Source organism: Tachyglossus aculeatus, chromosome X4 (genome assembly GCF_015852505.1).
Source record: "Tachyglossus aculeatus isolate mTacAcu1 chromosome X4, mTacAcu1.pri, whole genome shotgun sequence".
Lineage (NCBI taxonomy): Eukaryota > Metazoa > Chordata > Mammalia > Monotremata > Tachyglossidae > Tachyglossus > Tachyglossus aculeatus.
Genome location: NC_052098.1, coordinates 36,281,283 through 36,292,644, shown reverse-complemented (window position 1 = coordinate 36,292,644; position 11,362 = coordinate 36,281,283). Strand labels below are relative to the sequence as shown.

The 11,362-nt window shown below is 38.6% G+C and overlaps 1 protein-coding gene across 7 annotated transcripts in view; it reads right to left on the bottom strand.

Annotated features, from left to right (window-relative positions):
- Window positions 1-7,543: 7,543 nt before the first annotated feature.
- Window positions 7,544-11,362, bottom strand: part of ELAVL2 (ELAV like RNA binding protein 2) — a 148,808-nt gene continuing 144,989 nt past the window's right edge. For 4 of the 7 annotated variants that reach the window (XM_038769606.1, XM_038769604.1, XM_038769605.1 and 1 more), the window contains 2 exons: window positions 8,943-8,981; window positions 7,544-8,386 (listed from right to left, as the gene is read on the bottom strand). In XM_038769606.1, coding sequence (XP_038625534.1) covers window positions 8,056-8,386; window positions 8,943-8,981 — 370 coding nt within the window. In that variant the 3' untranslated portion in view covers window positions 7,544-8,055. The remainder of the gene's footprint in view (window positions 8,387-8,942; window positions 8,982-11,362) is intronic. The other 3 variants (XM_038769600.1, XM_038769601.1, XM_038769602.1) reach the window with 3 other exon arrangements.

Below are 11,362 nucleotides of genomic sequence, written 5' to 3'. Positions count from 1 at the left end.
GCCCGTGCTCTTTCCACTGAGCCACACTGCTTCTCCATGCAATGAACTGTACTGATTGGGAAGTACGAACCAAAAATTGAAACATTCCTTGCCCATGAAGAATTTACACTCTAATATGGTAGACAAACATAACTTAGTTTACAAATAGAATAGTCAAGATAAATAATTGAATTTATAATTGAAACAATCATTGACTGACATTCTTGGATTTTTGCATGAGGAAATGCATATCTAAATGTCCAGAAGAGAAATACATATAAATATATTCGTAAGTGCTGGTTAATAGCATCCCCTACAGGGCTCTGTTCACAGGAAGTGCATAGTACAGTGCTCTGCCCTAAGGAAGTGTCCTATATATTGTTGAAGGAATGAATGTTTTTAGATTGCTATGGGAGAGTATCACTGAGGCAAGCTAGGTTAAGATCCAGGGAGTCAAAGTGAGTAATTGACTTATCCTCCCCATCTTACCTCCTTCCCTTCCCCACAGCACCTGTATATATGTATATATGTTTGTACATATTTATTACTCTATTTTACTTGTACATATCTATTCTATTTTATTTTGTTAGTATGTTTGGTTTTGTTCTCTGTCTCCCCCTTTTAGACTGTGAGCCCACTGTTGGGTAGGGACTATCTCAGTATGTTGCCAACTTGTACTTCCCAAGCGCTTAGTACAGTGCTCTGCACACAGTAAGCGCTCAATACAATTGATTGATATGCATATATGTTATATACCACTTTAATTTAGCTACTATATTATATATGAACATAGATGTTCTTCATATTTGACAAGACACCACTCGTTCTGGTATGCCCTAGGCACCTCCAACCACGTGGATTTAACCCACTGCTGATCACACCCCAGACCTACTAATTGGCTGCACGACTCCTCCAGATACCAATGTCCACTTCACCACAGCTCTCAGGGCCCTTGGCCTCCTCCTCCTCTACAGGACCCCTCTGCCTCTCCAGGAAGTTGCACCAGTTCTTCTCCATATCACCAAAGAATCTCCGTCCCGACCTGTCATGTGCCATCCTGGCAGGACAGAGAAAACAGCCACAGCCTGACACCACTGCCCCAAAATCTCAAGAAGACTGCAGCGGATGCTATTATAGGAGTCATTATGGCCACTGTCTTGACTGTGAAATCTGAACCATGATGAACCTGAAATCAACTCCTCCTACCACCATAGCTCCGTCATAGCTAATTTTTTTTTGTCTTTATGTTGTCTTAGTGTTTTCTTACAATTCTTCTTGTATATCTTGCACCAGTCCCCTCTCCCACACCCCCCTTTATTTTTAGATCGATTCCCCCCTGAGGGCCAGGAGCGCATCTAATTCACACCTGTGTGTTCTTTCCAGTTCTTAGTCCGATTTGCACTTCCCAAGCGCTTAGTACAGTTCTCTGCACACAGTAAGCGCTCAATACATATGATTGAATGAACGAATAGTACAGTGCTTTGCACACAAAAAGCATTTAATTACTATCACTGATGGTGTGTGTGTGTGTGTATGTATATAAAGGCCAATGCAGGATCCACAGTCTCTGCCGCATCGGGCACACAGATTGGTTGTCTCTTGCCGTGCTGCTGTTTTTAATGTTTGTAGCACCTGGCACTATTTTCTCTTTTGCCTTCTTGTCTCTCTTCTCATACAAAGATTTTGCTCAGAGTGTGCTACTCCATTCTTGATGGCAGTGCATGATGCAGGTCTATGCTCAGCAAAAGATTCCCTGTTTTCAGGTGGGATGCAACATTGTCAAGGCATAATCAAGACATATTCCATCCATTTTTTTTCTGAATAGCAAAAAGTGATGAGACTTCATCCATACTTCAGAATAGTACCAATAAATTAATTTGATATCTTGTATATCTTATGTTTCCTTGATTCATCTCACCGTGTCATCATGCTCTGTATTTGCTTCAAAAAGGCTAGTATACTACATTCACTCCAATAAGCATACAGTAGATTAAAACAGTTGAAAAATTAATGTAACCCAGTTCTATAAAGATTGTTAATGGCTATAAAAGTGAGAAACAAGGGCACTTATGACTACCGTTCCTAAAAAAAAAAATCCCTCTCTCAAACTATCAACATAAGTACTATAATTTCTCTGGGTAATAAAACAACCTAGAGGCTTCAGGGAGGAAACACATTAGGAACTATTGAAAATGTAGAGGCCCTCATCTGCAACAATTTTTCCTGTCACAAATTGCCATCTGATTTTGACAAGTCTCCAAGGGCATTACCACACCTCACCTAAAGAGAAGACTCATCCATTCATAATGGAATAACATGTCACAGGGCAATGATTCTGTAGCTACACAACTATTTTATGGGTATCTAACTTAATGGATCCCCAATCTTGAATTTCAAGCACACCTCGTGAGATGACTGAGTTACGTTTCTCAAACATCTGGCTCTATTTTGGGGTGTGTTTCCCACTCATGTGCATGTCAGAAATCAGGATCTGTAGTAGAACAAGTCCCAGTGTTTCAACTGAGCCCCAAAGCAAAGCAAGCTTACACTGTAATATTCCTCTATTTCTTTGCCTCTTCTCCCTCCCTAGCAGCTTTCCTATTACTGCCACACCCCAAACCTCAGTCCGACTTTTCCCCTGCTCTCCAGTGTTTTTTCTAAATGTGAATTACAGCAACAGCTTCTGCAGCTTTTTTTAAAAAATGGTATTTTGTTACACCCTTAGTATTAAGCACTGTAGCCCCACCTGTTGAGAACAAGCCAGGAAAGGGTGCAGAGGTGCTTGTGCTGTTATTCAATCATATTTACTGAGTGCTTACTGTTGCCCTATATCCCACCCCTGTCCCAATTCTAACAGCAGGGGCAGAAATATGGTACTGCAAGCAGAAAGGGAATGGGGAGTGATGGCACATGGCAATGGCTGCTAATATCCATTAGGGTTAGGGTGCTTAAAGAAAGAAAAAAACCCACTGCAATGTAGGAGGGAGACAGAAAGGGAGATCGGTGTATGGGGCTTCTCTTTAGGGTATGGGAGGAAGGCAGAAAAATGGCTGGGAACTGAAGAGAGATTATCACAGAGAGGAGGAAGGGGTGAGGGAGGAATGGAACTGCAGTAGAGACTGGGTGTTCTGTTGGGAGTAGGGTTGACATATGCTGAGATAATTACAGTATTTGTTAAATGTTTACTGTTTGTCAGGCACTATACCAAGTGCTGGAATAGATACAAGCTAATCAGGTTGGACACAGTCCCTGGCCCATGTGAGGCTCAGTCTCAATCCCCATTTTACAGATGAGGGGACTGAGGCACAGAGATGTGAAGTGACTTTCCCAAGGTCACATAGCAGACAAGTGGCAGAGCCAGGATTAGAACCCAATCTGCTTCCCTGGCCCATGCTCTATCCACTAAACAAATAGCGCAGGATGCATCCCAGACTGCATGCACTACGGGGTGGCCTTAATCTGGACTACGCCTGTATTACATTTCTTTAATTCCTTTACCATCGGTTCAGAAATAGTACTCAGGTTTTGCTTTTGGTCTTCTAGTAAATCATACTTGAGTGTTTACTGTGTGTAGAGCACTGTACTAAGCACTTGGGAGATTACAATGTAGCAATATAACAGACATGTTCTCTGCCCACAATCTTTCAGTCTAGATGATTTCTAGGCAGTAAGAACTCCAGATGTTGGCTGTATTAACCTAACATGGTTTATGCCTGGCTATTGGAAATTCCTGAGCACTCAGACACATGAGCAACTACAGCCATTGTTATTTTCAATCATATTTGAGTGCTTACTGTGTGCAGCAGTGTACTAAGCACTTGGGAGAGTCCAATATAACGGAGTTGGTATGCACATTCCCTGCCCTCAAGGGGCTTCCAGTCTAGAAGGGGAGACAAACATTAAAATAAATTACGGATATGCTCACAAACAATAATAATAATGATGGCATCACTGTGGGGTTGGGTGAAGTAAGGTGTACAAATCCAAGTGCAAGGGAGATACAGAAGGGAAAGGGAGAAGGAGAAATAAGGGCTTAGTTGGGTAAGGATTCTTGGAGAAGTGATTTTAATAAGGCTTTGCTCTGCACAGTAAGCACCCAGTAACCGATTGATTTGAAGATGGAGTGAACATCTGTCAGAAATGAAGGGGGAAGGAGTTCCAGGCCAGAGGCAGGACATGGGCAAGGACTTGGAAGTGAGATAGATAAGACTGAGGTACAGTGATTAGGTCAGTGTTAGAGCAGCAAAATGAACATGCTGGGTTGTAGTAGGAAATCAGTGAGGTAGGATAGGTAGGGCAAAGTGATTGAGTGCTTTAAAGCCAATTCATTCATTCGTTCATATTTATTGAGCGCTTACTGTGTGCAGAGCACTGTACTAAGCGCTTGGGAAATACAAGTTGGCAACTATATAGAGACGGTGCCTACCCAACAACGGGGAGTCTCTATTTGAGGTTGAGGGGAATTGGCAAGCACCAGAGGTTCTTGAATCCTCAGGGAAGCAGAAAATTAATTTTATTTGTTTGCTGGGTGACCTTAACTTGGCTCCATCACTTGTCTGCTGGGTGAAGTCACTTAACTTCTCTGGGCCTGTTATCTTTAAAATGGGAACTAAGAGTATAAGCCCATTGTGGGACATGGGATCTGTCCAACCTGATTGATATATATCTACCCTAGCAGTTACTACAGTTCCTGGCACATAATAAGCATTTAAATACCATAAAAAAAGGCTAAATCCTAGCTCACTGCAGGCAGGGCATATGTCTACCAACTCTGATGTATTGCATTCTCCCAAGCGCTTAGTACAGTGCTCTGCACCCAGTAAGCACTCAATGAATAACACTGACTGATCAATGTGGTAGCAGTTTGGTCAGAGAGGAAAGGGTGGACTTTACTGATGTTAAGGGTAGACGATCAGGATTTGGTGACATTGAGTTTATGGGTTGAATCTGAGAGATGAGTCAAAGATAATCCACCTCAAGGATTATTTTTTCCAAGTTACATTTGACTCAAGGGGAGAGAGTCCCTACCAAGGGGGAAAAAAAGCGATTCTTCAAACAAAATTATAATACGCTGTGTGTAAACTAGATTTGAACTAGGGTTTATCACATCTCACAGTTTGCATCCATGAGTGGCACACTAAACTCACTTGCACAACCTCGGAAAACACACCCTTTGGAGAGGGGCATCACATCCTTTGGAAGGTTCGGTGTCAATATGGCCTAAGCGGGAGTCAACTCAATTTCATGTGCACCATAGGTAATCGCCACTGAGGTACGGAAGTCAACTTCAGTCTGACAGCTTACTTTTAAATCTGAAGAAGTCCCTGAGTTGTGGGGCTGCTCCTTTTTCATGCACTGTATGAAAGTCTGCAGGTGCATACAAAAAAAAATCAATTAATCTTTCCCTAGATTTTTTGCAGGTTTAAAGACATGGGGTATGCTTGCTACAGGTTATCCCATTGATAGGTATTTAATACTCTACTTGCGGTGGGGGCAGGGGGAGTAAAAAAGGATTTGGTTCATTTTCACATTACGGTCTTCAGCCTGGTAACATTTTAGGAATCCCAAATTAGAACAGGTTTTCAACTAAAGTTTTGAGTAAACCATGCACACAATTCAAGGGAACCCTGTTAAGTTTAGAGCAAGAGAGAAGCAATGTACATAGAGACCTACTCACCACTTTCCCTTCAACTTTGTTTATTGATGTACTGAACATGAAAAAGTACAAAGGATCCAAACACAAAAGAAAACATGTACAGCTTCTTAATACTCAACAGAATATATTTTCTATTCCAACAGATGTGAATTCTTACTGTACAACTTCAAATAAATACCAGCCTTACATTTTATTAAGTGCTCTGATAAACACTGTAAAGTGAAGCACAATTTACATGCCTTCTCATCAATGCCTTTGTTTGCTTCAGAAGTATAGGAAAGAAGCAGGTAGCTACTATTTTCCCAACAGGGAAACCTTACTTTTTAAAGTATATACATTTTTTTAAATTTTTTTAAAGCAGAACTTTACCTTTGACAATCTAAATGCACCTAAGGATATGAGAAAGTGCTAAGCCAATTGATTTCTGAATAGCATTGAGTGGGTCAGCATGAAAACTCGCTTTTTCACTTTAGCACGCGCTTCACAGGATATGTACTGTACTATACTGAAAAATTTAAACTACATTTTAAATAAAGGATAAAACCCAAAGCAACTGCAAAGATAATGTACAACTATGTTATGCATAGCACATTACTTGTTCTAAGGGGAAGCATATGAGCATCTCAGTTTATACAAAAAGCAGGACGTAACTATATAGTAGTTATCAGTGCATCCTCATGAAGGCATTTTTGCCCTCAGCTTTTTTCCAAAATTTGTTAATAAGCTCAATGCTAATCAGAAAATATTCTGTAGTTTTAAAATTTCTTCCATACATGGCAAAGACTTATTTTATTATTTCCCCAAATAGTGATGTAAGTAAGCATCATACAAAGTTAAATTTCAATAGCATACAGGTATTTATGATTTTTGTATGAAAAATGTAAGGAAATGTGTTCAAAACCTATTATACTCATTTTTTTACAACATATTTATAAATGAAAATGTAGCATCACCATAAACAGCTGAAGCTAGACTATCTACAGACAAAATTAGCAACAAATTTGATGCACTGTAAATTCAAGTCCTCAGGACAACAAAAATGAATTAGACTTCAAGTAACAATGTTAATGCCATTTACAAAGGAAAAAACTCATACGAAAACATTCAAAACCTGAACATCACTTGGCATGTAAGAAAACAAAAACAAAAAGTAGTTGAAAGTTTCATTAAACACAAGGTCTTATTTACATTACACAAAGCTCAGGTGTTAGCCTTGAACGTAACTTTCAAAATACCTTCAAATACATCCAACTCTGATCGCTTTTGCTGATTTGCTGCCATGCAAACCATGTGCAACGTCTTTTCTTAAGACAAAACAATTCTTCAAACAATACTGCAAGTACATCACTAAACACCATGAGCTCTATCTGAAGGGAATTCTTTAGGAAGAACAGATTTTTTTTTTCCCCCATCTCTTGGTAATTTGAATTTCTTGCTTGCTCTTATACATTACTTTTTAAATTTTTATTTGTTTCAAAATCACAAATTAATGTGAGCCAGCTATCACATAGTAACCAGGATGATCAGACACTCCACTGATGATTACAAAAATGAAACCAACAGTGTTTCCCACAGAGTCTATTTCTTTAATACAAAGATCTCAAAAGTATTTTCTACATCATAAATCTTTCTAAATTTTCCAACCACTGCAAATTTCCTGGTAAGTTTTAAAAGCTCACTAGGTGTCATATGAAGAGATTTCTCAAAGTATTCAAGTCAAAATATTTGTTCCAGGACCAGTAAAAAGTTTCTCCAAATTTTCTTTTTTATAAAAATAGATGCTTTTTTTTTTAAACCCACATCAAAGAGGCTCTTATCTCTTTGGCAAGGTACTGCTTTACGAAAAGTTCTCCAGTATTCTTACAATAAGCATTTTATAATGTAGCCCCACCCTTCCCCAACCCAAATCATAGTTACAAAATAAATACTGTTCATAACTTTATAAATAAAATTGTAAACTTCAAAATACTTTTCTCCAACGGACATAACGGCAATGCACTAAATGTAAAGTACAACACAAAGCTAATCTGAAATCAAGAACAGGAGAGACATTTTGATTTAAGTCTTACAACAAAGCCTTAATATTTACTCACAGGCTCAAGGCAGTTATGTAAAAAGAAAAGAAACTTCTTCCCTTAGCTGAAACATTTTAAAAGGTCCACCTTCTTCAAAGAAGGCAATAGAATGCAATGTGACAGGTAAAAACCCTGTACCTCTTGCCTATATTCAAACATAAAAGATATTTAAGAAGTTTTAATTCAAATACTAGCAATAAAAAATCTCACATATTTCTTAGGATGCTAAGTAGTCGATTTATCCCCATCTCAACACTGACTTACAAAGACTATTTATTAATGTATAAAGTTTATCTTAACTTGCCTTTGTCATATAGTTTTAATATATAAACCGAGGGCAACTAATTAAGCTTTGTGCGTTTTATTTGTCTTAAAGGAGACCTGCAATACTCTGTCTCCCAGGCGGTATCCATTCAGGCTGGCTATCGCCATGGCTGCCTCATCATAGTTTGTCATAGTTACAAATCCAAAACCTTTGCATTTATTTGTGTTAAAGTCACGTATGACCTTCACATTGGTTACAGCTCCGAAGGGTCCAAACATTTGCCACAGGATGCTCTCATCGGCGTCAGGAGCCAAGTTGTACACAAAAATGCACCAACCTGTCCCAGCATGTCCTGGGATATTAATTCCAGCCAAACTGGTCATGCCATCAATGGTCATTGGCGAAAACCTACTAAACAATAGGGAAAAAGCAAAATTAAAAGTTGGTTACTGCAAAGACCTTTCCAGAGCTCTGATTTGGTAATCTCCCCCAATCATAAGTGAAAGTATTAAATATTTGTAGGTTACACACATCATAGCTAGCACTAACATGCTGTATATTTCAAGGCAAAATAATCTACCTCCAAGATAATGGATAGGTTTCGTAATGCAGCTCTACATTCACAACACAACACACACAGGACTGGTTGCACGAACTAAAGCAGTATTAAGAAAAAAAAAAATCCATCAACATGCTGAACCACCAAGATGCAATAGTAATGAAAAATGGTTTCAAAAACCCCCCACAAAACCCAACTCAAGTGGCATCCAGTAGTAAATTCTTAAAGGTTTTCCCTTTCAGTGAATTTTGCTTCAGAAGCCCCCAGTTACCAGGTTGAACGTGCAAAATTAAACCCAACACAAAGCTTATGGGAAAGCTATGATACGCCAAAATGATTTTTCCAAAATGAAACAAAGTAATGAATCAACTGGAATAGTATTATGAGCCTAATGCCATTCTTCATTACCTCTTTACTCCATAAGCCATATTGAGCAGATTGTCCAACCTGCAAAACACACATTTAGCAAACTGTTCAGTCTTTAGCTTCCCTCCCCCAAAATTGTGTGCTTGTAAAGTTTGGCTGCTTACTGCCATTTTCCTTGAAAATATTTTTTTTACAGTGGGGTGTTCAAAGCCTTAAAGTTGCAATGAACACAGTGGTAACAAGCATTACAGAACTTTTAGTGCTCATGAAACCAGGTGCATGTTGCCATAAGTCACAGTACATTAGCATTTCTGGCGGTCACAATGTCCAATAGAAACTTCAGTTTCTGATCACGATACATAGGTCAGGGTGACACGGCATACAACCTGTACTGGTAGGGGAAATCCTTTCTATCCCCACTGTAGCCTTTTGATTAAAATCCTCCAGAGAAAATTTTTATAGTCAATCTTCACCTACTCTAATGCAAATAATTACCATTTCCATAGCAATAGGGGCCATGTGATGACATATCACTCCATCCTAAATTCAAAAGGATTAAATAATCATTGATTTCTGAAAAGGCCAATTACTATTTTGGGACAGGATGTTCTCCAATTGGATATTTCTCAGTGGGCTCTAGAAAAACATGCTCAATGGTTTGAGCATTCTATAGTAAGGGTTTTAATCAGATAAAGGAATAGTGTACATTTGCATCTACATATGTTATTATATACACAAACACACACACACATTTATAATCTCCTCTACAGCTCAAGAAGGTCAAGGGAAAAAAATCCTTATGGGTTCATTGGCTACTAAGATTTTTCAGTCCTGCTTTTCTGGGTTCATCAGAACATTGGGAAAATGGTGACAATTTTTTGCAGTTTGCTTCTAAATATAAAAGTCTATTCTTAAGAATTTTCCCTGGGGATGGACCTGCTGCCTGGGCTGGGGGAGGGGGGTGGTGGGGAAAGGAACCAATGATAGTCAACTTTAAATTTAAGGAGGAAACATAAAAACAATGACAAGTATCCACCCTAAATCCAACCACTAGTGGGAAGTGCAGGATCCTAGATGATAATAACAATTGTTGGCCTTCAAAATGGACCACAAAAAAGTAGTCTCATTCAGTATTAAAACTGGCACTTGAAAATGGGAAAACCTTTCTGAATTAAGTTACCCGTAGCCAATTATTTTTAAATTACTCATATTCAAATTGTCCTAAATGTTTGAGTCAATTTCTCTATCAAAAACAAGACACTTTTTGAACAGACTGTAAAATGAGGAAATAAGTACTAGGACAATCACCTTCGGTATCTTAAAGGTTCAGAAGGAGACATTAAAAAACCCACACAGGAATGAGCTACAAAAACATGCAGGGGATCAAACTACCTAAAATACAAAGATTCAAACTACCAAAAGATATCTTAGTACAATCCTTTCATAATGGCATCTTTGCGCCTGTTTCCTGAACAGGTGATCAGCTTGATCTGGGCTGTTACAGATTTTTTTTAAGCAAATGAGAATATAATTTTTAAAACACCATGACTATGTTTTTTTCCATATTACCATATTCAATTTTGGTAAACAGCTTTAAATAAGGCCTTAGACCTATGCAATTTATAAAGTTGAATGACATGAAGGCATGAGAAGGCAGAAGGCAGAGAAGCAGCATGGCTCAGTGGAAAAAGCACAGGCAGAGGTCATGGGTTCTAATCCTGGCTCCGCCACTTAGCTATGCGACTTTGGGCAAGTCACTTAACTTCTCTGTGCCTCAGTTACCTCATCTGTAAAATGGGGATTAAGACTGTGAGCCCCATGTGGGATAACCTGATTACCTTATATCTCCTCCAGTGCTTAGAACAGTGCTTGGCACATTGTAAGTGCTTAACAAATATTATTATTATTATGAGCTTGCTTTAACGCTGGAGAGAAAAAATGGATTTTCACTGCATCTGATAAAATTAAAGCTCCTTCAGGGTAGATAATGTTAGAGGTAAATTAATTCAATTTTCATCCATTCTACTTACGGAGAAAACATTTGGGAGGCTGGAACTAGAGTCCTTACTCCAAAATTAAGCCTCATTGTAATTTATGTATTGTAGTCATGATATACACAGATTTAGAGAGACAGTGAAAGAAAGTCTAATGTACTTCGACCCTTTGAAAAATACTCCCTATACAGCCTGTTCCCCATACTTTTGAATAACTGCATTCTAGGTTCAAAATGATCTGCAGTTTGACTTCAAATTATCAAAGGCACAATCTTAAAATGTGAGATGGATGAATTATTCATTTAAAAGGGTTATTCCTAACATTATATACTTTAAAACTAAAACAAAAATTTTATGCTAGGAAAGTGGGAGGAAAACTTATGATACATCTAGGGTAGAAACTGCTGACAATGCCTAATTGCTCGACAGAGAAGCAATGTGACAGTGGCAAGAGCATGGGTTTGGGAG